The following is a 26,356-nucleotide window of genomic DNA, read 5'->3' on the forward strand; positions in this document are numbered from 1 at the left end:
CCAACTAAGTTTTTATTTTGGTATGAGCTTTCGTGTCAAGCTCATACCAAAATAAAAACTTAGTTGGTCTTTAAGGTGCTACTTTCTAAACTAGGATTTTACACACACACCCCAGTCATATTAACTCAACATGCTCTAATCTAGGGATAGCCAACATGGTGTTCCCTACATGCTTTTGAAGTACGGTTCTCATCGGCCCCAGTTTACATGGCCGATAGTCAGGTAATATGGGAGCTGTCGTTCAACAACATTGGCTAGCCCTGCTCTAAGCTTTGTACCTATAAGTCCTCTCCTCAATAGTTTGAAGACCTTGATTAGTTAGGCTAAATTTTCTAATAATCTGTATTAGTGTGATCCTATAGAAAGTACCCAGGTGGTGCTGTGGGTTAAACCACAGAGTCTAGGGCTTGCTGATCAGAAGGTCAGCTTTTCGAATCCCTGCAACGGGGTGAGCTCCCGTTCCTTGGTACCAGCTCCTGCCCACCTAGCAGTTCGAAAGCACATCAAAGTGCAAGTAGATAAATAGGGACCGCTCCAGCAGGAAGGTAAACAGCATTTCCATGTGCTGCTCTGGTTCGCCAGAAGCAGCTTTGTCATGCTGGCCACATGACCCGGAAGCTGTCTGTGGACAAATGCCGGCCCCCTCGGCCTATAGAGCGAGATGAGCGCCGCAACCCCAGAGTCGGACACGACTGGACCTGATGGTCAGGTGCCCCTTTACCTTTATAGAAAGTATATACCTGGTTGCATTTTCCGTCTTTTGCCTTGCAATATCTGTCTTAAAGGACTCCCAAGATTCCATATTGTAAACAATCTTGCCTCTAGCTTTCAGGATGCAGATGCAACATTTATGTGTTCTGTTCTTCTATTGTTGCTCAAGTGGGGAATAGCCAATGTTGGTCCCCACAATATGTTGTTAGAACTTAGCTTTCCTCAGTGCTGAGGGATGAAGGAAGTTTTAGGCCTCCCAATATATGGGGAGCACTTTATCAGCTATCCCTGCCCCAAGAGTTTAATGGACAGAAGCTTTTATGAGCGGGGGGGGAGCTTTTCCCTTCAGCACAAACAAGTTCGTTTGATTTGTCTGCATTGTATACAGCCTTGAGTAAATTGGGGTTTTTTGGGGGGTGGTGGAAGGTAATAATACATTTTAAAAGAATAAATCAATAAACCCATTAAACAAAGCAAGATAATATATATTTAATTTTTTTCCAATATCTGTAGACCACTTTTCACCACAGATGGGCACAAAGGGGGTCATGCAACCAGCAATAAAACAATCAATCAACCAAAATAATACGGTGATTAAAACAAGCAGAAAACACAAGTGACAACATGAGTTCCATAAATAGGCATGGTAGAACTTACTTTAAAATGCCTGCTGAAATATAATCAGGTCTTTGTCAAATAAGTGAAGTTCAGCGTTGTGGGGCTTAGAGCAATCAGTTAAATAAAATGCATTAAATCTTGAAAACCTCTTTTAAGAAATCGGATGACGGATTTTGGCACAGCAGTAATAGAAATTATGCTACGTGAGTTTGATCTCCCTGTTACCCAGCCGCTTCAGTAGCAGCATCGCTGGGTATTGTAGTTGATATAACATTATTACATTAAATGAGAAGTGGGGTTGCGGGAGAACGCAGCAGCGCATATTACCACATTCCCTTGGCATTACTAATAAATAGATTCTTGGTTGTTTCATTCTCAGTATAAACAACTGTCAACTGTAACGTCAAAGGCTCTCAGAAGCCACATTGGTAGGTCCTACTTGATAAAGAACTTTAAAGAGAGTGGGCCCCAGGCACAGTTCCCAGCTGTTGGTAGATGTTGAGGGTTTGGATTTAGGTCTATGATAAGTTCAAAGGCTTTCCTGAAAAGATATATACCGAACTGTTCACAGTTCCAGCCTTCAGTGAACCCCTTCCCTACCCCCTAGCCAAACTGCCTGTGAATAACTGCATTCAGCACAGAAGACTTTTGCTAGGCTTCTTTCTGATATCACGACAAAGGTTCCATGCAGCCTTTCAAGATAAGAAAGCTATTTTATGCTTTAAGCTGCTGCAGCATCCCAACAGAAACAATCAATAGTTTAGTTATAGTTACTATATCAGAAGCCAGTGGTTGTGTTACTCAATTTCTTGAGAAGCAGTTTTCATGTTTGTCCTTATTTGTCTCTGACCATCCCATAGCCTCCATCTAAATACAACAATTAACACAAGGAATAGCCTAACTCAGACCCAAAATAATAGACTTATTTTGAATGCCACTGATCATCTCTGAAATGGATAAATAAAAGACAGAGGGCCTTGGAACATGTGCAGAATCAATTCCCTTCACCTTTTAGCAACCAAAACTGTCCCTTGACTTTCCCCCCAGTGATGGTGGTGGTGGTGGTGATTATTATTATCCCACCCATCTGGCTGGGTTAACGGCAAATATTAAACACTTTCCAATAAAGGGCTGCCTTCAGATGTCTCCTAAAAATTATGTAGTTCTTTATCTCCTTGGCATCTGAAGAGAGGGTGTTCCACAGGGTGGGTGCCACTCCCGAGAAGGCCCTCTGCCTAGTTTCCTGTAGCTTCACTTCTTGCAGGGAGGGAACCGCCAGAAGGCCCTCGGTGCTGGACCTCAGTGTGCGGGCTAAACGATGGGTGTGAGGACACTCCTTCAGGTATACTGGGCCGAAGCCATTCAGGACTTTAAAGGTCAGCACCAACACTTTAAATTGTGCTTGGAAATGTCCTGGGAGCCCATGTAAGTCTTTCAGGACCAGTGTTATATGGTCCCGGTCACCAGTCTGGCAGCTGCATTCTTAGTTGTCGTTTCCAAGTCACCTTGAAAGGTAGCCCCACACAGAGCGCATTGCAGTAGTCCAAGCGGGAGATAACTAGAGCATGGTGAGACAGTGCGTGGGCAGGAAGGGTCTCAGCCAGCGCACCAGTGCAGATGGATTTACACATTAGTGCGAATTACTGTTTCGCAAAAATGCCGTTTTGTTCAAGGAACCTGATTCATTGGTATAGAATCCGGATGTGAGGGTGCCTTGTGCAAACAGTCCTGAGGAAGTAAAATGGCTACATCTTAAACCTTTTGACTGTCACCAATGTCTCCTTTTCTTTACTTCGTTCTTTCATTCTCTTGTAGAGTTCTCGAACTGCTCGATCGGAGGAAGACCGAGATACCCTGTGGGATGCCTGGGGCTCGTGGAGCGAATGTTCCCGTACTTGTGGGGGAGGCGCTTCCTACTCCCTCAGGCGCTGCCTGAGCAGCAAGTAAGTAGTTAAATGTCTCTTGAGTCTACAGTTGAAGAGTGGAGCCTGCCGCCAGCCCCATATCACAGCATACAGAGAGCAGCGGGTGTCTCGGAATCGTGCTTGCATTTTGAACTTGGAAGACGAAAGGTCGCGTCTTCTTCAGGCAACTTTCCAGCAGGGTTGATGGCCTAACGCACAGTCCTTAAAATATGCCTGCAATAAAAAAAAAAAACTGTGCAGCGCAGTGAACAATCCCTACATAGTTCTTACCTGAGTCTAATGCCAAACGGTCCGTTGCCAGCTAATGAAAAATGAAACCACTCCTAGACTCTCTCATTCAGAGTGGTAATCCTCTTCACTCCCATGCATTGAACCTGAGATAAACCTCCAGCTTTCGCACCCTAAATCATTTAGTCATATGGGAGCTATAAAAAAAAACCCCAAAAGATTTCCATATATTTGTGTCTATATATAGACACATGTACACGCGCACATGTATAATAACATACTGAGCTTTTGCTTTTACAGAATATTTCCTTTAGGTTATAAAGGAGATTCGGGACCAAACTAGACAAGATGCTAAATGAATCACTAGGAAGTTCTTTCCTCCGCCTGGCCCCCATCAATTCTGATAGAGGGGACTGACCCTTTCTTTCATGCCACTGTCCCAATGGAAATTCTCTCCCTCTTCTGCCATTCATTCCTATTAACCCTGGAGATGGGAGAGCGAAAGACTCTGGCACCAATGGAAGGTCCCTATCATGAGCGGCGACTTGGTCCCCCCCCCACATACATTGAGGAGGCCTGGTGTCATGTGATTCATCCTTCCCCCACCCCACTCCCAAGCACTCACCTGGCGGTGGTGGGGGCTGGGGCATGTGGTGGGCGCTCGTGTCCTGAACTCGCCCGGGTCCCAAGCACGTGCCCACAGACGGCAAGGGAAGGCGGCCCCCTCAATATTGGGGGGTGAGCTCAGCTGCCTGCCCCCAAAATATTAAGGGGGATGAAGCCCATTTTGCCCTCTATGGTCCCCATTTTGGCTAAATGTAGTTTTGTGAGAGTGACAGGATGACAGTCGGGGAGTGTTACAGTAGTTCTGTCTGTACAGTGGCTATTTTCTGATTTAAAAACCAAACCAATTCACATACACTCACTCACAAACAGAAATGGAAGTATTGGGATTAGCACCATCATGTCTAGTTTCACCCTCAGAAAGACCTGTGTGTTATCAGCAGCAGGGTAAACTGTAAATGTGTGTCTTTATGCCCAAGAAGACCCACACTATTTTGAAATTCATTGTCTTAAACTAGCCCCACCGGACTCTCAAAACTCCTTATGACAAATATCACTAATATAATAAAATCCATTTTGGAATAACTTTGGGAGCCCACACCTAAAGTATCCACATGCATGAAAATGAAAACCAACAGCCCAAGGAAGCAGTGTTAAATTAAAACCAGGTTTATTACTCCACTAGATTTCAAAAAGTACTTCCTAAACAGGAAGATCATAGCACCATAGAATTGCAGAGTTGGAAAGGACCATGAGGGTCATCTAATCCAACCCCCTGCAAAGCAGGAAACCTTTGCCCAACATGGGGCTTGAACCCATGGCCCTGAGATTAATGTGCATAAATTGACCTGATGTGTACAGAATTTGGGTTTCTATGAACTGAGAAGAGGGAAGCTACCACAGAACATGACGCTGAAGATGTCAACAAGTATGAATTTGGCGGGAATGATCATATATCAATTTCAATGATGCTTTTATTATCTTACACGTTGACGGCACCCAGGTGTAATTTAAACAGAGCAAAAAACCTGGCACGTGTTTTCTGTACCAGGCTGATGAGAATTTAATAGAAACCTGTTGGGAAGGAAATACTGTCCAAAAGTGCTTTCTTAGGTTTGATATTATGACGATGTAAAGAAGCACTGTTCATTTTATAATTGAGTCCAGGCAGCACAAAGATGGAAGCAGGATCTCCTGTTGCTCTTATGTTGAGGCAGGAGTGGGATGTTTATGAGGAGAGGAAAGATTCATGACGGAACCATGAAATCAGTGGGGCAACAATGTGTTTGTTTTAGAACCCTGTAGAAATGGACAATGGCTTGCCGTTTCCTTGGACTAGAATTAGCCCAGCTTTTCCATAGGGAACTCGTTCATCATTATCAGAGCACAGTAAATCTCTACACCTCCTCTCAAGACAACTGAGCAGCTGAACAATCACTGTGAAGGTCAATTGGTTTATTGTGTGTAGCCAAAGGCCTTTACAAGGTAAAAGAATAGGTAAAGGACGGTCGGACCCCTGGGCGGTTAAGTCCAGTCAAAGGCAACTATGGGGTTGCGGCGCTCATCTCGCTTGCAGGCCAAGGGAGCCAGCGTTTGTTTCCAGGTCATGTGGCCAGCAGGACTAAACCACTTCTGGCACAATGGGACACTGTGACAGAAACCAGAGTGCATGGAAACGCCGTTTACCTTCCCACCACAGTGGTACCTATTTATCTACTTGCACTTTAACGTGCTTTCGAACTGCTAGGTTGGCAGGAGCAGGGACTGAGCAGCGGGAGCTCACCCGGTCATGGGGATTCAAACCGCTGACCTTCCGATTGGCAAGCCCAAGAGGCTCAGTGGTTTAGACCACAGCGCCCCCCGCGCCCCCTCTACAACCTCCTTTACAATGAAGAGCAGAGGACAAGGGCAAAGACTTTCCTCTGAAATCACACAACATAACCTATAAAAGTTGACAGCATGCAAAATTGACAGCATAAAAAATTTAAAATTAAAAAGCATTAACATAGCTGGGATGGAGCTTCTTGGCTGCCAGAGCAAATTTGACTACCAGATGTGTCATTTGCAGATCTTTATCAGCTTCTTGTTTGATTGTCACTTTCTGGGGGATCGGCCGGAGGACCAGTTAAATAGATGATACAAAATTTTCTCTGAGCATTGTATGCAAGGGAGAAATCAGAAGGTACGTGAAGGTAGTGAAGCAAGTGGAGTGCAGCGATGATGGTTCATTATTAAGACCAGGAGCAGTTCACCCAATGAGATGGAGCCACAAAAATAGTGTCCTAGTAGCAGCATCGTGGGACCCAGGTGGCGCTGTGGTTAAACCACTGAGCCTAGGGCTTGCTGATCAGAAGGTTGGCAGTTCGAATCCCTGTGACGGGGTGAGCTCCCGTTGCTTGGTCCCAGCTCCTGCCAACCTAGCAGTTCGAAAGCACGTCAAAATGCAAGTAGATAAATAGGAACCGCTACAGCGGGAAGGTAAACGGCGTTTCCATGTGCTGCTCTGGTTTGCCAGAAGCGGCTTAGTCATGCTGGCCACATGACCTGGAAGCTATACGCCGGCTCCCTCGGCCAATAATGCGAGATGAGCACGCAACCCCAGAGTCAGTCACGACTGGACCTAATGGTCAGGGGTCCCTTTACCTTTACCTAGTAGCAGCATCACTGCCGCTCACTGGGATGTGGAAGGACATGGCAGTGACAAGGCTTGGACTGTGTGGGCACACAGGATTAGGTCCACCAGTGCACTTGCACAGCACTGACCTTGTTGCTGCTTCACCCTTTTCCCTCCCGGTAAGCAGCAGGTTAGCTTAAGATTCATTATCCCAAGAATGGGCAGCTCCAGCTCCCTTTAGCTCCAACCATCATGGCCAATGATCTGGATGTGATGCGAGTTGCTTTGCAGCGTTGTGGTTCTGCTAGCATTCTGACCCTGGAAGAGGCTGCAGGAAATAGGAATTGCAGTGAAGGTGTCTTCCTGGCACCAACCCTCAAGGTTGATATACCCACAGCGAGTGCATGGCTTCTTTCTGCTGTTAGCAAGAATGGTTGAAATAATAAGGCACTTATATCAAGGGTTAGGATGAGGGTTACTTCTACTCTTACTGAATGGCTTCAGCAGAAGCATTCATATGGCCAGTTTGTGTGCTTTTTAGTCCTTAGATGCACCAAAGCTACTGCCGCTTTCTGCTCTCTGCTTCTTCCTTGAAGGCGATGCTTGCATTTGCTATATTTTTCAACATATGGGACGGTATGAATTTGTTCAGCAGTAATGCAAAACAATGCTAAACCCAAGCTATTTGTTTGGTAGGTAGGTAGGTAGGTACTTAAATGCCAGATTTCTGTACTGTTCTTCAACAATTTTTCTAGGGCCTGGGGGAAAAAATTGTCATGAATTATAACCTGAACAGACTCCATCCGACAAGCCATGTTTATTGCAAGTGCATGCCAAACCAGGATCTGAAACTATGGTTTGAAACTGAGTGGCAAACCATAGTTTGCATTAAATCTGAACCACCAAACCATGGTTTGCATCATTGCTTTATCAGTACAGGCTGCAGTTCATGATAGTATCCGCGGATTCTCAGAAAAGGTAGTCAAATGAAGGTGAACAAACTATAATTTGTGTATTTGCCTAGTTATGCTTAGTAAGGTATCTTCTATGACAGGCATGTCCAAAGTCCATTTTGAGGGCCTAATCCGGCTCGCCAGTCGGTTTAATCCGACCCCTGTGGCAGTTTATCTCCTGGGGTAAAATCCTAAACAACCTCAACCCTAAAAGAAGGTCAACAACTTTGGTCAGTCTTTTTTTTTGAAAATAAATTTTTATTCGTTTTTCATAAACATATTAACATTAGTTCAAATTTACATATAATCCAGGCTATTTGACTTCCTTCCTTCCATCAAGTGGTAAATTCTGTCAATCCTAATTCGTATTTTCTATTTACATCCGATTCGTAACATTGTAGAGGTTATGTTACTACCCCTAACGCTCTCATACCCATGTAGTTACCCTTAGCATATTCTATGAATTTACTCTATTCAGCTTGGAACTTCGCATCATCCAAATCGCGTACTCTGTGTGTTAATTTGGCTAATTCCATAAATTCTAAGACCTTCGATTGCCACTCAATAATAGATGGTACTTCATTTGTTTTCCATTTCTGGGCGATAAGAATCCTAGCCGCCACTGTGGCGTACATAAAAAATCTTAGATCAGATTTTGGGATTTCTTTATCGACCAATCCCAACAAAAAAGCCTCTGGCTTCTTTGGGAACGTAAGTTTCAAAATTCTTTTTAGTTCATTATAAACCAAATCCCAAAATTGTTTTATCCTATCACACCCCCACCACATGTGGAAGAATTTCCCCACCGAAACTTTGGTCAGTCTTTGGTTGGCCCTCGCGGCTCTTCACTTCATCAAATCTGGCCCTCTTTGAAAAAGGTTTGGACACCACTGTTCTATGAAAACAAGTATTTTGGGTGGTGTGCGTGAAAGCTGTCTATGGCACATATGCAAAAGGGACATACTCCATAGTTGGAATTGTCTTTAAAAGTGTGTTGTTGTTTTTGTTTCCATATCAAGAGAGTTTGGTTTGATTTATGAAACCAAATGTGAACTTTTGCCTATTCCCAGATTGAGAAAGGATTATTATGTGCTGATTCTGTTCGCCAGTAACAATATATTCTAAATAGTAAAAATTGACCTTGAATTAGCACTAAATGTGCAACTCATTTTTCCCTTTTCTGGTCTGCATACAATTATGAATATAAAAGAGTGCTAAATGATTATGATTATTATTTTTCCCTGTGATGCTGGACAAGCAGTTTCAAAGCGAAAAGGAAAGAAACCCACCCAAACCTTGGGGATTTGGAAACAAACCCCAAAGCATGACAGTTTTAAATCTAAGAAGAAAATGAACTATCTGTGATTTGTGTTGGTGGTTCACAGTTTTGTGATCTCTGTCATGTTGCAGAATTGTGTGTGCCATACATAATTATATAACAGATAAAATGAAGAATGACGCTAGATTTTTTTATTGTTAGTTTGATAAATTAAGAACTGGCGCGCTAGTTGAGCACTATAGAACAGACCAACCCACAAACCAAAACTAAATATTTCTCCTCCACTGCGGAATGTTCATGGTGTATTATGCCTTTTCGTTCTCTGTGTGATGGCTTCCAGAACATGAAGTAAAAGGAGAATGCAGTCCCGTTGTGTCAGCCTTGAAGCCATGCAAAGAATACATGTCCTGCTTCTAAATATCTTTGTTCAGCTAAGCAGCTGAATAAATGCAATTAATTTATTTTCCAAGAGTTGCCTGCCAGATCTCCTGATTAGTCCCATTCCTTTAGCTGTTCCGGTCAGGTATGTTTAGCTGTCATGCACTTTCACTGTGTAAATGCAAAGATCCTACTTAATATGATCTCCATACAATGCACTGCAAACTTTGTTCATCAAATAGCATGGAAGACATTAGTACCATAGCTGCCAAGTTCCGGCCTGAGCAATAAGGGACTGGACCGGAAGTAGCAGACCGGAAGTAGCGCTGCCGCCATTTTGGAATTGGGCGGAGCATGCTCAGAAGCGACTTTTGATGCTGCTCTGCCCTGTTCCAAAATGGCCGCCGCACCAGAAGTCGCGCTGCAGCCATTTTGGAACTGGGCAAAGCAGCATCAAAAGCATAGCTGCCAAGTTATCCCTTATTTTAAGGGATTTTCCCTTATGCTGAATAGGCTTCCTCGCGAGAAAAGGGAAAACTTGGCAGCTATGATCAAAAGTCGCTTCTGAGCATGCTCCGCCCAGTTCCAAAATGGCCTCTGCGCCAGAATAAACCGGGGGAAAACAAAAAAATCCATTTTTTTCGGCTGGGAACAGCTGGGAAAATGGGGGTTTCCCAGGGAATACGGGAGAATTGGCAGCTATGATTAGTAGTTCCAAGCCAGCTGTGCTTAACTTTGAGTTTGATAGGGACAGCAGGACTTGTGGTAGGTTCTGAAGAAGGAAAGTTAGAAGGAAAGAGTTACGCTGAGGGTTTAGGTGAGGCAACCAGGTGGTAAGAACATAAGAATATAAGTAGAGTCTGCTGGATCAGGCCAATGGCTCATCCAGTCCAGCATCCTGTTCTCACAGTGGCCAACCAGATGCCTATGAGAAATCATGAGCCCAAGAGCGCTCTCTCCTCCTATGGGTTTAGCAACTAGTATTTAGAAGCTTTGCTGCCTCCAGCTGTGAAGCAAAACTCATTCCCCTGCCTGCCCACAGGACGTCTTCTGGCAGGACTAGTCAGTTCAGTTTGGTACACAGTTTTCAATCTGGTACAAAGTTAGCAAGGGAAGCCCCTTTCCTCAAGATTGAGGCCGAAATCTTCCACATCCCTCTTTGGATCAAGAGTCCTTCCGCCCTGAAACTGTTGCCATTGGAATTGTATCTCATCTGCCAATTGTTAATAAATGCCACCATCATTCTCATTGTATTGCTACTGCTGGACTTCTTCTGGGGAGAAATGGTGCGTTTTTCTCACTATAATCTTCTATAACAATCTTTGAAAATGTGTAATATGGAAAGGGAGGGTACAGGAAGGGAGGAACGCCCAGGACTCTGGAAACAATCTTAGGTGGTAATAGGTTAACCGAGAAGCTAAATATTTACCCAGAGATCCTATCCATTATTGTTGTCATTCTTTCCAGCAAAGGGGCAAAACATGGGATACTTTGTGTGTGCACAAACATTAGAAAACACAAGACATAGCTGACCATGTGTGGTCTCACGGATATGGAATCACTGAAGCCAGGTTTATTGGCCAACATCTGTTATCATCACCCTTTCCTCTAGGAAATCCTGTATAAATTGTTGATCAGGGTGGAGAATCTTGCCTGTGCCTAAAATTTATCCACATCATCCATCCTCAATTAATGACAAAAAAAGAAATTATATGCGAAAATTATCAAAGGGGAGAGAAAGTTTGGGAGAAATCCTTGTGGTTTGGGGCGTGTGGTCCTGGTTGCAGTTACCTTACATGTGGCCTAGAGGGGTCTTCTGGTCTTTTGCTGCACAAACTTCCTAAGTACCTGTGCTTCCTGAAAGCCCCGTGGAACCTTCAGCTAGGGTTTCATATAGGTGAGAAGGCAGGTGTGCAGCCTACCATTTACCTGACCATTGGTTTTTTTAATAGCAAAGTCTTTTTACTTTTAAAGAAATAAGTTGTGTGTGTTGTGTTTTGTTTTTAAGGTAAAAGGCTTCCTTTCTACCATGTCTACAGCAATTTCATTCTTTCGTTCTTCTTTTTTGAGTACGTACCTTTTTTGGAAATGTTGTCAGGCCATGCCCTGCTTTATCAGTTATGGGACCAAATATTTCACAAAGACAGATTCCTCCTTATCCTTTGCTTAATTGGGTTTTTTTGGGGGGGAGGGGGGTTCCTTCTCCTAAGTAGTGGGGATCCATATTACTAACTTGAAGGCACGCCATTTTTATTGCACAGTGATTAATCTAGATTAAACCCCTTGAATTTTGGCATTTAATTTCAACGCAAACTAGAACCCTGATGTCCATGAGCAGATTCATTGCTTTAGGTGAGTGCCAGGAAGGTGTGAGAAATGCCCTGAGAGAGTCAGGCCATGGCAAGAAGTGAGCTTGATGGACTACAGTGTGGATTTGTTTGGTTTTTTTACTGTCGGTGTCTGTATTTTCTCCCAATTTGATTTTTCCAGTATTTTTTAAAAATTATTTGGCGATTATGGTTGTTTATCTCTCTAACCCTTATACGTGTTGTTGTGACAGGTGTGTTATTATTTGGTTTTATCCCCTATCCCAATATAAGACATGTGGGGATATGTATGAAGGTAGCAGAGTATATATTGATTTGATGATTCTAGATTCAGGTAGGTAGCCGTGCTGGTCTGACGCAGTCGAAATAAATTTTATAAAAATTAATAATTTGTCCAGTAGCACCTTAGAGGCCAACTAAGTTTGTTCTGGATATAAGCTTTCTTATACCCAGAATATACTTAGTTGGTCTCTAAGGTGCTGTTAGACAATCTTTAATTTTTTTAATTGATTTGATGTTATCCTTCCTTACTCACGTTTCTGCGTATAGCAGAGTACAACTCTTTTGCAGCGCTAGTGGAAGCTATTGAGAAGCTGGTTTCACCCTTTAGATGAAGCAATCCAGAATGTCCCTGGTGCAGCCTAGATCTTCCTGGCATCCCCCCACCCCCTCTTATATTCCCTCTTAAAAAGAATAATCATACAAAATAGTCTTCTTAACATAAGAGTAGAGTTTGCTCACAGTTCACATTCAGTAGCAGTCTAAAGGCAGGCTTAAGTTGCAGTTATAGGGTACATTTGTAGATGAAAATGAAGAGATGCCTGAGCTATGTCTCAGACTTAGAACATCCTTTGTTATGGGTGAGGTGTCTCGGGAAGCAGATCAACAGGCAAAGAGCAGGAGGCGAGAGAGAGAGAAATGGTGATGTGTCCAGCCTTTAATTTGGGTCACACCCACCTCGGCCTGGCTGCACCCAGAGGAAAGTGGCTCCCACAGGTCTGACCGGAGTTCTTCCCTGTTGGAGACCCATTCCCCTGTGTGCCCTTTCTAGGAAACAGGAAACGATGGACTTGACAGCTTTGTCTACATATCCCACAGGACACACACACACACACACACACACACTGCCTCAGAGGTCTTACATCACTGAGCTCCCCCGAAGTTGTGACTCTATCACAGGTTAAGAGAATTACCGTTCTCCAAAACCACTGTAGGGCCACATATGGCTCAGGCAGTACCAGCTCCAAAATTTGGGAGCGGCTTGGGCAAGGAACATCTGAAGGGCCCTCTTTAACATAGAACAGGGGCAGGGATAGTGGGAGGGATCTGCTGGTCCCAGTGAGTATCCAAACATACTGTAGATACCCTCAAGAACCAGTCATGGTTCCATGGCCTTATGTTTCTTGTTTGTTCATTTGTGTGAGGGACAGGGGATATCGCGAAGTCCCTCCCCTCCTGAGTTCCAGCCCATCCCCGAGCGCAGGGGAAAGCAGGGTGAGCTCCGTCTCAAGTGGGGAAGCAGGAAGTGGGGTCCGAGGCTCAGACAGGGTAGCAGAGCCAGCGCCCCAGGTGAGACAGGAAGGGGAAAGCAAGGGGGGCAGACCTGTTCCCCCAACTCCGGAATTGCGCAGAAAACGTAGGGGGAAGAGGATGGGTCTCCCCAAGTTGTTATGTTGGAGGAAAACGCGCCAAACACCATTCGGAGGTTCTGATTCTAGCGGATAAGATGTGTCTCTGTAAATAGCACTGCCTTTAGCACTGTAAATACGCAGCACCAATAAAAAGATAAAATGCAGAGCGGTGTAGAGTCGTTACTCTGAAGTAGCCCACTCCAGCCACTGTGACAATTTGTTTTGAAAAAAAAATGCTTATATCACCATTTTGATTGCTTTCTTCTAGTATAAGCAGCATACCATACCATAGTAAGCACATCCGCTGGAAATGCAGTGTGCATATGGAAGAAGTCTGCGTACTTCATCCAGAAATCTTGTTCATGCAGTCAGATGGAAGGCAGTCCTTTCTGCCCTGCTGGTCTACAAACTGTATTTTATATTTCAGTGTGGAAAGTTATTTGTAACTGTAAGGAAGCATGCCTGAATGTGCACCTGTAGAAGTTCACCCATGGCTGCTAGCTGCAATGGCTCTGTTCTACCTCCACTGAGGGAGGCAGTAGGCCTCTGAATACCAGTTTCAGGGTAACATGGGTGTGGAGAGTGTTCAAGTTCTCTTTGTGGCCTTCCCATGGAAGTCACTGTGAGACCAGAGTGCTAGACCAGATGGGCCTCTTGCCTGATACAGCGTGGCTCTGCTTACAGTCTGATGTCTTGTCGGGGACCCCCACCCCACCCCACCCTTTGACCCACTGTTTAGTTCTTCTGGTACAAAAAGTTGAGTACACTTTTATAGGGCGGAAAAAATCTGTACGTTTTCATCCCTTTGAACCCCATTCATTTCGTTCTATTCTAAATTAGCCGGGCTGGAGATAATGGATCAGCGACCTTTCCTAAGATGACCTATGGAATCCCAGAGTGGTTTTCACCACAGCTTTGAGCCAAAGTTTTCTGTTTCACTTGGCACCCTCTGTGACCGTTTGCGCACTCCCTTTTGTCATCATCCTTTCCTGTCAAGTTATATTTTGTTTGCGAAGTTTGGCTGAGGGTGATGGAGTTGGCCATGATTCCATTGCTCTGTATTTTACACTTTTCAGCTTCACATCGGGATCCTTCTGCCTTGAGCAGCAGATGTTTTCACACACCGAAAAACCCAAATCATGACACTATATATAATATATACTTTTTTTTGCATGTTCACTTTTTTCCCTTCCCTCTGTGCCATGGAATTGAGATGGACCAATCTGTTCCACACTGATAGGGCAACTTGATGCCAGGCTCCAAGTTAGAGCAATGTGAAGAAGCCACTTTCTAAAAGTCATTGGAAGAGTAGGAATCGTTGCTTGGTGCTTTATTTGGAATACTCACCTTTCCATTCCCATTTCAGAAAGCATGTGGAGATTATATAGCCAAAACTCATAGTCCCCCAAAACAGCTGCCATTGCACAATAGACATAGCAAAAGATTTAGTCCTGTCTGAGTTTTTGCTATTTATCGACCTTTTCATGGAATGAATTTAAGTCCCCTTGTATACACATTAGGCAATTGTGCAGTTAATGTGTATTTCTAAAATTATATTTAATTTAAACTATAGGGGAAATCGGATTTCAAATCTGTAATACATTTGTATACATGGAGAAAAACCTGCATTCAGTGCATAGCTCTAGTTTTATGTGGATTAAGCCTACTTCACTGTGGCATGCAAACATAATAGCAGCCACATCTGGTGTAATTCTGGAATGATGGGTTGCGGAGGGCAGAAGCAGATTCCCCTAGTCTGCTGTTTTTCCTCACTTTTGATGATCATATAGGTACTTAGTGTACCATTTTCCATCTTGAAAAAACTTCTGTTGTTCTTTGAATAGCTTGATAGAATGAAACGATTACCATGAATTCACTACCATTGTTGTCTTACTGCATTCCAACCTCCATATCTTTGGAATGGGTGCGTTTGTTCTTCAAAGGAAGAGTCAAAATTCAGGAAAGCAGTCTGAAGAAGAGAGGCAAATGGTGCTGGCAAGAGAATGAAGTCCTGGGCTCTATCAGAAGATTTTTAAAAAATCAACAGATAATATCGTATCCACCGAAGAGTTCTTAAAGAACTCAAATGTGAAATTAACGATCTCGTAACAAAAATATGTAACTTGTCCCCTAGATCAGCCTTTGTGGTTGAGGAATGTAACAGCTGTTTTTTAAAAAGGAATCCGGGGGCTGGGGATCCAGGAAATTATAGGCTAGTTAGTTTAGATAAACTCAAGGTAAATTGGTGGAAAGAATGGTTAAATATAAAATTATCAAGTTTATAGAAAGAGCAAGTCTTTCTGGAGTTATATGGTATGAACATGATTTTACAAAAGTAACCCTTGTTCCACTAACTTTTTTGGAGTTCTTTCAGAGTGTTAATAAGCAGGTGGATATCGGTAATCCAGTAGCCATTGTGAACTTGGACTTTCCAAGAGCTTGGAATAAACTTCATCACCGAAGATTCCAGGGGAAATTTAGCAGTCATACGTAGGATAAAACGACACATCTTGTTATGCATCATAAACCATCTAAGGAACAGGAAGGGGAGAGTAGGAGCATATAGACCATTCTTACTGTGGCTAGATATAAGGAGCTGTTTCCCACGAGAATCTGTGCTGAGAATGGTTCTTTAAACTTATTCCTAAGTGATATGCAGCTGCGGTGAACAACGAAGGGGCAAAGGTTCATTCATAGAACCAAATTATCCAGGTTTGTCATACCAAAAAAGATTACAAAGGATCTCTCCAAAATGGATGTCGGAGGCATTAAAATACTAAATGTGGTTCATTGTAATTAAACGCCTTGGGAGTTGAACATTTCGGCTCCCGAACGATCAAAAACCACAAGCCATTGTTCCGGTTTTTGAACATTCTTTTGGAAGCCGATAGTCCGATGGAGCTTCTGTGGCTTCCAATTGGCTGCAGGAGCTTCCTGCAGCCAATCAGTAGCCGCGCTTTGGAAGTCAAACATTTCAGAAGTCAAATGGGCTTCCAGAACAGATTCTGTTCAACTTCCGAGGTACGACTGTATCTTAAGGAAAGCATCCACTTAGTCTGTGGCAGCTGCAAAAAAGGAAAGTTATGTGTCATTAGGAAAGGGGTAAAAAATGAACCCCAATCATTAGAGAAACCATTTCCAAGCTGGTGCAAACGTAACCAGAACAATATGCAAATATTGGCAGGCATCGGGAATAACAAGTACTCTTTAAGTACAATACAAATACTCCTATTAAAATACTTGCCAACAACTTTTCTAATGACTTTGTACTTTATTTTTCAGATGTCTTGCTTTGTCACCCATTCTGCTGTGGATTCAATTTATATCCTACTTTTCATTCAACAAACACTCACAACACGGTTCACAGTAAAAAGACTGAATATAAGCTATTTTGTTATTAAATCACATGAACGCCCCAAAATATAAAGACAATCTTTAAGAAGGAGATATATTGTTGCAGAAATAGAGGAAAGGCGAAACAAAATAAAAAAAATCCTTCCAGTAGCACCTAAAAAATTCCTTCCAGTAGCACCTTAAAGGTAAAGGTAAACGGACCCCTGACCATTAGGTCCAGTCGTGACCGACTCTGGGGTTGCGGCGCTCATCTCGCATTATTGGCCGAGGGAGCTGGTGTACAGCTTCCAGGTCATGTGGCCAGCATGACAAAGCCGCTTCTGGCAAACCATAGCAGCACACGGAAATGCCGTTTACCTTCTCGCTGTAGCAGTACCTATTTATCTACTTGCACTTTGACATGCTTTCAAACTGCTAGGTTGGCAGGAGCTGGGACCGAGCAACAGGAGCTCACCCCGTCGCGGGGATTCGGACCACTGACCTTCTGGCCGACTAAGTTTGTTATTGGTACGAGCTTTCGTGTGCATGCACACTTCTTCAGATACTTCAGAGGAAAGTCGTAGCTTCAGTGGTCTTTGGAGACAAAGGACACAGGGTGCTGCCTTAGGTTGAAGTTAGACCATTGTGGTCCATCTACCGGTAGGTCAGTACTGTCAACATTGACTGCCATCAGCCTATAAGGATTCCTGCTAGGGACTGAATCTCAGATCTTTTACATGCAAAGCATATGCCTCTCACTGAGCCTATGGCTTTTCTTGACTATCGTGGAACTCCCAGAACTTTGGCATCCAGGTCCTATTGAAATACAGTGGATAGAATGTTGGGCTTTTGCCTGGATTCGTATTTGTGCACATCCGTATCCAACTGTAAGCAAGTCATCATCTGACATACAGTATTTCCCATCTGTAAGACTGACCTTCTGACCTACCTTCACAGTAGTTTCGTGAGGCAGAAACGCAAGCCAAATATATACAATGCTGATGACATCAGCAAACCCAGAGAGAATTTGTTGCTTATTTGTGGACGATAAGCTTGTTGAACCATCAAGCTCCAATACTTGTTTTGAATCCAAACCGCACGAAGTCACAAACTTCAGACAATTTACGGAGACAGTTTAGTCTGTAGATTTTGCTCATAGTTCCTTCAGAGATGGCTGGTAACTTGGTTGTGGTTTTCCTAATTTCCGACCGCTACACCATGTTAATTATGAATAATGCATTAAATATCTTCCAAATGGTTCCCCCCGTATAAACAGCTACCGTTGCCTCCAGGATATTATGGGATAGGAGAGATTAGCATGGTAAAGACTGGGAGGAATGTCTCTGTATTTTCAAATTGCAGGGTTGACTTTTAACAGATATACTGCACATTGTAAGCTCATTTATGTGGCCGCCTGCAAAATGCATCCAGCTATGCTTGGGATATAAGGAGCTGATTTATGGGAAGTCAGATAATTTGTCCTTCCTGTGAAATACTATCTGCTCTGATTGGTAGCAGCTTCAAGGGTCTGCAGCAGAACCAATGCATGTACACATCTCACTCTAGAAAGAGAATGTTGCTCCCTGAGAAAAATCCCTACCCTGTTTCAAAATTATGCTCCAGTCCTAAGACCAAACTAGCGGTTTGGCAAACAACCCAGGGCAGCTTGTAAAAAACAAGGGACACACCTTTCCTGTACCACTGCGCCCTATAGCTGTGTATAAGTAACTAATGAAATAATTGCACACTCTGCCAGTGCTTGTCCCCATCTCCTCTTCAGATGTTTAGATGGCAAGCTCCTTGGTTACTCTGTGAAGTGGCATGCACATGGATGGTTTAATATGCAGCCTGTGCATGTTGTGTATATCTCAGGAGAATTTATGGGTCCCAATATCCACTCATTTATTATGAGGAATGGAGAGATGGTCACCGCCAGAGTTCTGGAGACTTTCTCTGCTGTCCTCCACCTTCTTAAAAACTAGGGCTTGGCTTGTGGTCATTTTTCTGACTTGCAATGAATTTGCAGCACCAGCCTGGTTAGCATAGACTGTGAGAGTGCTGCTGATTCTCCTGGCTTGGAATAATAATAATAATAATAATAATAATAATAATAATAATAATAATAATAATAATATAGACTGCGAGAGTGCTGCTGATTCTCCTGGCTTGGGATATTATTATTATTATTATTATTATTATTATTATTATTATTATTATTATTATTATAGACAATGAGAGTGCTGCTGATTCTCCTGGCTTGGGATAATAATAATAATAATGTATTATTATTATTATTATTATTATTATAGACTGCGAGAATGCTGCTGATTCCCCTGGCTTGGGCTAATAATAATAATAATTTATTATTATTATTATTATTATTATTGACTGTGAGAGTGCTGCTGATTCTCCTGGCTTGGGCTAATAATAATAATAATAATAATAATAATGATTTATTATTTATACCCCACCCATCTGGCTGGGTTTCCCCAGCCACTCTGGGCAGCTTCCAACAGAAAGTGAAATAAAATAATCTATTAAACATTAAAAGCCTCTCTAAACAGAGCTGCTTTCAGATGACTTCTAAAAATCTGGTAGCTGTTTTTCTCTTTGACATCTGATGGGAGGGCATTCCACAGGGCGGGCGCCACTACCGAGAAGGCCCACTGCCTGGTTGCCTGCAACTTGGCTTCTTGCAACGAGGGAGCCGCCAGAAGGCCCTTGGTACTGGACCTCAGTGTCTGGGCAGAATGATGGAGGTGGAGACGCTCCTTCAGGTATACTGGACCGAGGCCATTTAGGGCTTTAAAGGTCAGCACCAACACTTTGAACTGTGCTCGGAAACGTACTGGGAGCCAATGTAGGTCTTTCAAGACCAGTGTTATGTGGCCACTCCCAGTCACCAGTCTAGCTGCCACATTCTGGATTAGTTGTAGTTTCCAGGTCACCTTCAAAGGTAGCCCCACGTAGAGCACATTGCCGTAGTCCAAGCGGGAGATAACTAGAGCATGCACCACTCTGGCGAGACAGTCTGCAGGCAGGTAGGGTCTCAGCCTGCCTACCAGATGGAGCTGATAAACTGCTGCCCTGCACACAGAATTGACCCGCGCCTCCATGGACAGCTGTGAGTCCAGAATGACTCCCAGGCTGCGCACCTGGTCCTTCAGAGGCACAGTTACCCCATTCAGGACCAGGGAGTCCTCCACACCTGTCCGCCTCCTCTCCCCCACAAGCAGTACTTCTGTATTGTCAGGATTCAACCTCAATCTGTTAGCCGCCATCAATCCTCCAACCGCCTCCAGGCACTTAATCATCCTCTGCTGTTGCAGGTCTCTTTTCCATTACACTTGCATCCTGTGTTACTTCTGGTTATTATATTTTTGCAATTTTCATTGTTGCATGGATGTGGAAGCGCAGTAGTAATTTTATGACCACTTGTTGATGAATTCGTCTGGGGTCCAAAGCTCCTATCAGGAAGAACAAAGACCCAAAGGGGTTAGAGAGCTTCTGGTGGTGCAGCACTGCATGTTAAGGTCTGGTTTTTCATCTTGGTTCGAACCATCCAACTAAATCTTGGGCTGCAGGTCTTTACTACTTAACTCTATGAAATGACAGACATTAAGTGGGCAGGGAGACATTCCCTGTAACATTGGGAGGGAGTAAATTCAGTGCAGCTTTATTGACTTTTATGAGTGCTCTAGAATTACATTGATGCAATTTGGAGTGTGTTTCATCCCGGGGACATTTATTTGAAGCTCAAATCTACCTCTCCTCCCACACAAAGGCTAGCATTTAGTTCATTTCAGCTATGATAAATTATTTGCATCAGAAACGCTGACTCTCTAAAACCTGAGATTTTGGGAAATGTTATTTATGCTAAAAGTATTAATTCCTAATAGTTTTTTGGTCTCCTGCTTTACTACTTCTCGTCTTGCTCTCATTTCGGGTCATTACCCCATATACTGCATCCCATATGTGTGCCTTTGGCAGTCCAAAAGGTATGATTTGTGTTTTGATTTTCCTGGCCAGTTTGCTGACTGCAGTGACTGCTGCTGGCATTTGGCCAGCTGGTTGTTTATTTTGTTACCGCTACAGAAAAAAATATCCCTCAGATATGTTTCGGCGTGTGTGTTTTTTAGGTTGCCAGGGGAAGAAGAAGGCCTATGCTATCTACTCCTCGCCTCCTTTTCTGATCTTAAAGGGTAAAACATGGAGCTGAGCTGAAACAACCTCTTCAGTTTCATTTTCACTATGTCTGATAAAACACTACGATTTTCCCATGTGATTTCAAACTGTCCATCATTTCCCCATCCTTTTTTGTCCAAGTCCTGACCACTAGAAGGAAAGTTGGGGAAATTCCCCAAAGACCTATTTCCTAAGCCTTCCTTAGGGCACAGGCTTAATAGCAAGGTCAGGAAGAAGTCCCGTGTTGAGACAAAGCTTCAACAGAATCTGTGTCATGGGCAAGGAACCATTTTTAGCCCAAAGACCACATTTCCTTTTTGCTATCCTCCAATGACTACATGCCAGTGGCATAGCATGGGTTGCCTGCACCCCGGGGAGACAAGCAGCTGATGCTGCCAGAATGACCCCTCACCGGAACAAACCTCTACCGGGGGGGGGGAGGTCTAGAATCTAAAGGGTCTTCTGCCAATTGCAGCTTCTACTCTCATTGCAGTATTATAACTCAACGACGCTACGTGGGCAGCAACAAAGACCTAAAAGCAACGCTGGGGGCACTGAATGTCACTGTTTAAACTAACCAGCCTGTTCTTTGGCTGCAGGCTTCTCGCATATTATCGATAGTATGGGGTGTTAATAAACTTTATACAGAACCTTTGCTTCTGTTTGACAACTGAATGGAAAACCCTAACCCAGTCATTTCCATCATCACTCCAAACCCATTTGCAAAAAAAATGGGGCCCATGAGAACCTAGCTTTGAAGGCAAGGGTTGGTCTGTGCCCAAGCTGATCTGTGCCCAAGTTGAACTGTGTGAAAATGCCTAAAGAACTGTATTGGCTCAAGAGAAGCAACGATGTTGACGGGTGTTTTGTTCAGTTGACAGTTTGTACTTTCACGTCAACCATGCTTTGGGGAAGGATCATCATCAAGCTACTGTAACTCCCAATTAAAACAACAACATGGATTAAAATAGTATCCTAGAATTCAGATACAGTACTATGACACTTCGAATATTGGGCTTCTTATTTTCAAATTTTCAAAAAGAAAACATAATTTTTTTAACACACACACACACATGCATACACACACACACATATACACTTATTTTCATAAAATCATATTCATATCAATACCTTTATGGAGTTCCCTGAACCCCAGGACTTCCTCCCACCCCTCCCCTGGCTTCCAAAATTCTTCCCCTTTTAACTGCCTCTAATTACTTTATCTAACTTTGTTATACTCCATTATTACACTTTGTTGATTTAAATTACAAGCATTAATGTGAATCCTGCCAATGTTTTTAAACTCTTACAGTGTTCTTTAATGCTTGTGAAACATGGACCACTTATAAACGCCATCTCCAACTCCTTGAAAGATTCCATCAACAGTGTCTCTGAAATTTTTTAGACATCACTTGGGAAGATAGGCGAACTAGTACCAGTGTGCTGGAAGAAGCAAAGATCACCATTGTTGAAGCAAAGATTCTTCAACATCAACTTCGTTGGACTGCTCATGTTGCCCGATGATCATCTTCCAAAGCAACTACTCTATTCCGAACTTAAAAATGGAAAGTGTAATGCTGGTGGTCAGCAAAAGAGGTTTAAAGACTGTCTCAAGGCAAATCTGGTATAAATGTAGTATAAGCACCAACAATTGGGAAAGACTTGTCTGCGAGCGCTCCAATTGGAGACCAGCCTTTGCCAAAGGTTTTAAGACACTCGAACTCAGGACGCAAGGGAGAAACGTGCTAAGAGGAAGGCACGCTTGGCAAATCCACACCGTGATCAACTCCCACCCGGAAACCTATGTCCCCACTGTGGAAGGATGTGTGGATCCAGAATTGGCCTACACAATCACTTACAGCCTCATTGCTAAAACCATGTTTATGGAAGACTATCTTACTTGACTATGAGGGATCGCCGAAAAAGAAGAAGAAGAAGACGAAGAAGAAGACCATTCTCTACTAAACTTATTTTCCTCTTGGTGCTTGATCTTCCCGGTTAACCGTGCCACCTCCGCATATTCCATCATCTTCAATATCCATTCTTCTTTTGATCAAATATTGGGCTTCTTAAGAGAAGTTACAATTATTACAGGCAATCCCCCATTTGTTGGGGTGGGTTACGTTCTGTGGCACTGCAGGCATCAGTGAAATCACATATATTTGAAACACCATTGAAGAAGCCTGCAAACACCCCGTTCCGCTCCTGTCCCTCCCCATCCTGCCTCTTTTTGTGACATTTTCAGGTCACTTCCAGGTTCAGTGCAATGCACGGATGCACGCATATTGAACGGGCACAACTGGAGGGTTGCCAATATACTGTTCAGATTGTTAGTATGTGCGGCTCTCCTTCCTTTTCCTATGTATTATAAAATATATATTTTATGGGGGTTAAGAAGTAATAACGATAATTCTTGTATTGTGCTGCATCAGAACCTGTTGCAACACTTCTTAGCGGGATGGAATTGCTCAGGGTGTTCCATCGTGGTGTGGAACTGAAATACATTTTTAATTCCAATGGTTTGGATTTATTGAACTATGTTAGTTTAATGCTCAACTTCTTAAATTAAGAAAAGTCAGCTTTCCCATGCATGCAACAGCTTAGAAAAGAAACAGATCTTCTGTTAACTGAAGCATTATGTTGGCCGTGCTATAGTTCAGAATGATGGTGGGGGGGGGGAGCTCTTGGACTTTGTCAGAAACTGGAATGTTTAGGTTGAAATTTTCTTTCTGTTTCTGATCTGCAGATGGCCATCAGTCTTCATCTTATTCCGTCTTTTATTCCAGTCAGCCTACAGCGTTTACAAAATTCTTATCCTGATCTGGCAACATTTTGCAGTCTCTTTGCACTTACTAAGGTGCCAGGTGGCATAGTCCTTATATATAGTCCTATATATAAGGTGTTGCTGTTTTTTTAAATAAAAATAAAAATCTTTTCAGCCTCCCTCCCAATTCAGGAACTGCTGTTGTTGACTTCTTGTTTTTCCATTAACACTATTACATATCCTTCAAACTGACTTAATTGTTTCAAGAGTCATATATGAGTTTTCATAAATTTTGATCCCAATATTGGCCAACCAACCAAAGGCGCTATAGATGTACTGTATTTTTCTGTCAAAACAAAATAAAATTTAAAAAATCCTTCCAGTAGCACCTTAGAGACCAACTAAGTTTGTCATAGTTATGAGCTAATGTGTTTTTCTGTGTATTTTTCTGTGTATAAGACTATATTTTTTCCTACATTTTTGAAGTTTAAAATAAGGCGTTGTCTTATACACGGATAGTGCAGAGTGCATTTTCTTAATTTTGAGTCCCAAAAAATAGGGGGCGTTTTATACACGGGGAAAATGCAGTATATTCTAAAGTTAAAACTGAAGAAAGGTTTCCAGTATTTGAGATTAGAGAATAAGTAGTGATGATGGTGTACAGTAGTTCCAAATTCGGAATGCCAACTCCACCTTTATTAATTTGTGATTGTGTTTTCTGCAAAGATAACCTTGGTGCTGTTGAACCCTAAATCCATTTCCTAGCAATATTCCAATCCTGGCATTGGTCCCTGGAGTGCAAACTTGTTGATCACTTGGACTGAATGTATAAAGTCAGGGAAATTATATGGGAAGGCAAAACCTGTAGCCTATGAAAGGGAAAAGAATCTATAGGAGACAGAAACTGGAATGCACCGTCAAAGCTACTGGAGGCTATAAAGCAAATATCACTGTTTGAGCCTTTCTTTTGGGGATCCACCAGAGCTATGAATTTTAACTAACAAAGTGTTGATTTGATTCTCTTTCATGCTGGGAATCTAAGGCAACAAATTCATTTCAGTTTTCTTGCAAGATGCTTATAGATTTGACTTTCTCCTACCTCTACACGCAAACACACATGAGGAACAGATTAACCATATGTCCAAATTTACTGAGTTAATTCATCATACCTTTTTTTCCTAGTATTGCCTAATGCATGGGCAGACCCGGCTCTAGGGGTACTCGCGGTGGTGCGGGGCGCCAAGGCACCGGGCCGGCAGGGGGGGCGCTGCGTGACGAAGCTGTGTGGAAGCTGCGCTGCGCTGTGCCCACCAGGGTGGGGGCGCCGGAGCGATCTCCGCACCACAGTGCCAGGGCTCCCGACCTGCTTGAGACAGCCCTGTGCATGGGTAGGCAAACTAAGGCCCAGGGGCAGGATCCAGCCCAATCACCTTCTAAATCCGGCCCGAGGACGGTCCAGGAATCAGTGTGTTTTTACATGAGTAGAATGCGTCCTTTTATTTAAAATGTATCTCTGGGTTATTTATGGGGCATAGGAATTCGTTCATTGTTTTTTTTCAAAATATAGTCTGGCCCCCCACAAGGTCTGAGGGACAGTGGAACAGCCCCCTGCTGAAAAAGTTTGCTGACCTCTGGCCTAATGAATGTTTGCCAGTGACCCTTATGTTAAGATGCCACACAATATTCTGAGGTTCAGTATTGGAAAAATAGTTTGTAGCAGTCATGCACTAATGTCACTGTAATTTGAAATGTTATATGCTGCCTTGTGGGATGCAGGTGACGCTGTGGTCTAAACCACTGAGCCTAGGGGTTGCCGATCAGAAGGTTGGCGGTTCGAATCCCCGCGACAGGGTGAGCTCCCGTTGCTCGGTCCCAGCTCCTGCCCACCTAGCAGTTCGAAAGCATGTCAAAGTGCAAGTAGATAAATAGGTACCACTCCAGCGGGAAGGTAAATGGCGTTTCCGTGCACTGCTCTGGTTCTGCAGAAGCAGCTTAGTCATGCTGGCCACATGACCCGGAAGCTGTCTGCAGACAAATGCCAGCTCCCTCGGCCAGTAAAGCGAGATGAGCTCCACAACCCCAGAGTCATCCGCGACTGGACCTAATGGTCAGGGGTCCCTTTACCTTTTGTTGTATTTTAATGAAAAGCATAGTCTGCAAATATTTTACGTAAATAAATTGACTATCTTTGAGCAAAGGCGTTTAACCTTCTGAAGACTACCGTCCCTTTTGAGTTCCAAGTTCACTCAGCTTCAGAGAGCTACATGTTATTATGGAATATATTTCTTCCCATTGCTCCATTTAGGAACATTAAATGTATCATGGTGAACGCACATCTTAACAACATTCAGTGGTCAGAATTGTGTAGTGTGTCTGATTTATATAACTGGCAAAATACAGATGGAAATGAGTGACTTGTATTGACTGTATTGACATGCAATAATGTGGCTTTTGTTTTTGTTTGGCTACAGGAGCTGTGAGGGTCGAAATATCAGATACCGAACATGCAGCAACGTGGTAAGTAAATTGGTGTCGGGGGGGGGGGGGCGCTACTGCAGTCCACATATCTGGAACGATTTTGGGTTTGTGACAAATGGGTGCTCTGGAAACTGTCCCAAAAAAAGGATGGGTCTCTGGTAGTGGCTGTGTCGTTCAAGTAAATGAGGGTTATACACAAATGTGTACAGTTGAAGTGTTGTCGTTATGAAGAGAGGCAGATTTTCCCCATAGAGGCGCAATACTCATGGCCCCTTGCAGATCTATTTCCCCCTCAATGCAGAAGGAGGGAGAGAATCGAGGGCAACTTTTTCATCCTTGCCCTCTTGCAGATCCTCCAAATGCCCCTG

The 26,356-nt window shown here is 43.3% G+C and overlaps 1 protein-coding gene across 3 annotated transcripts in view; it reads left to right on the top strand.

Annotated features, from left to right (window-relative positions):
- The window catches only part of ADAMTSL1 (ADAMTS like 1), a 460,511-nt gene that overhangs the window by 237,544 nt on the left and 196,611 nt on the right, over nt 1–26,356 (top strand). For all 3 annotated transcript variants that reach the window (XM_088659038.1, XM_088659040.1, XM_088659039.1), the window contains 2 exons: nt 3,145–3,272; nt 25,982–26,027. In XM_088659038.1, the coding sequence (XP_088515164.1) occupies nt 3,145–3,272; nt 25,982–26,027 (174 nt within the window). The remainder of the gene's footprint in view (nt 1–3,144; nt 3,273–25,981; nt 26,028–26,356) is intronic.

This window comes from Zootoca vivipara, chromosome 15, assembly GCF_965207765.1.
Source record: "Zootoca vivipara chromosome 15, rZooViv2.hap1.1, whole genome shotgun sequence".
Taxonomy (NCBI): domain Eukaryota; kingdom Metazoa; phylum Chordata; class Lepidosauria; order Squamata; family Lacertidae; genus Zootoca; species Zootoca vivipara.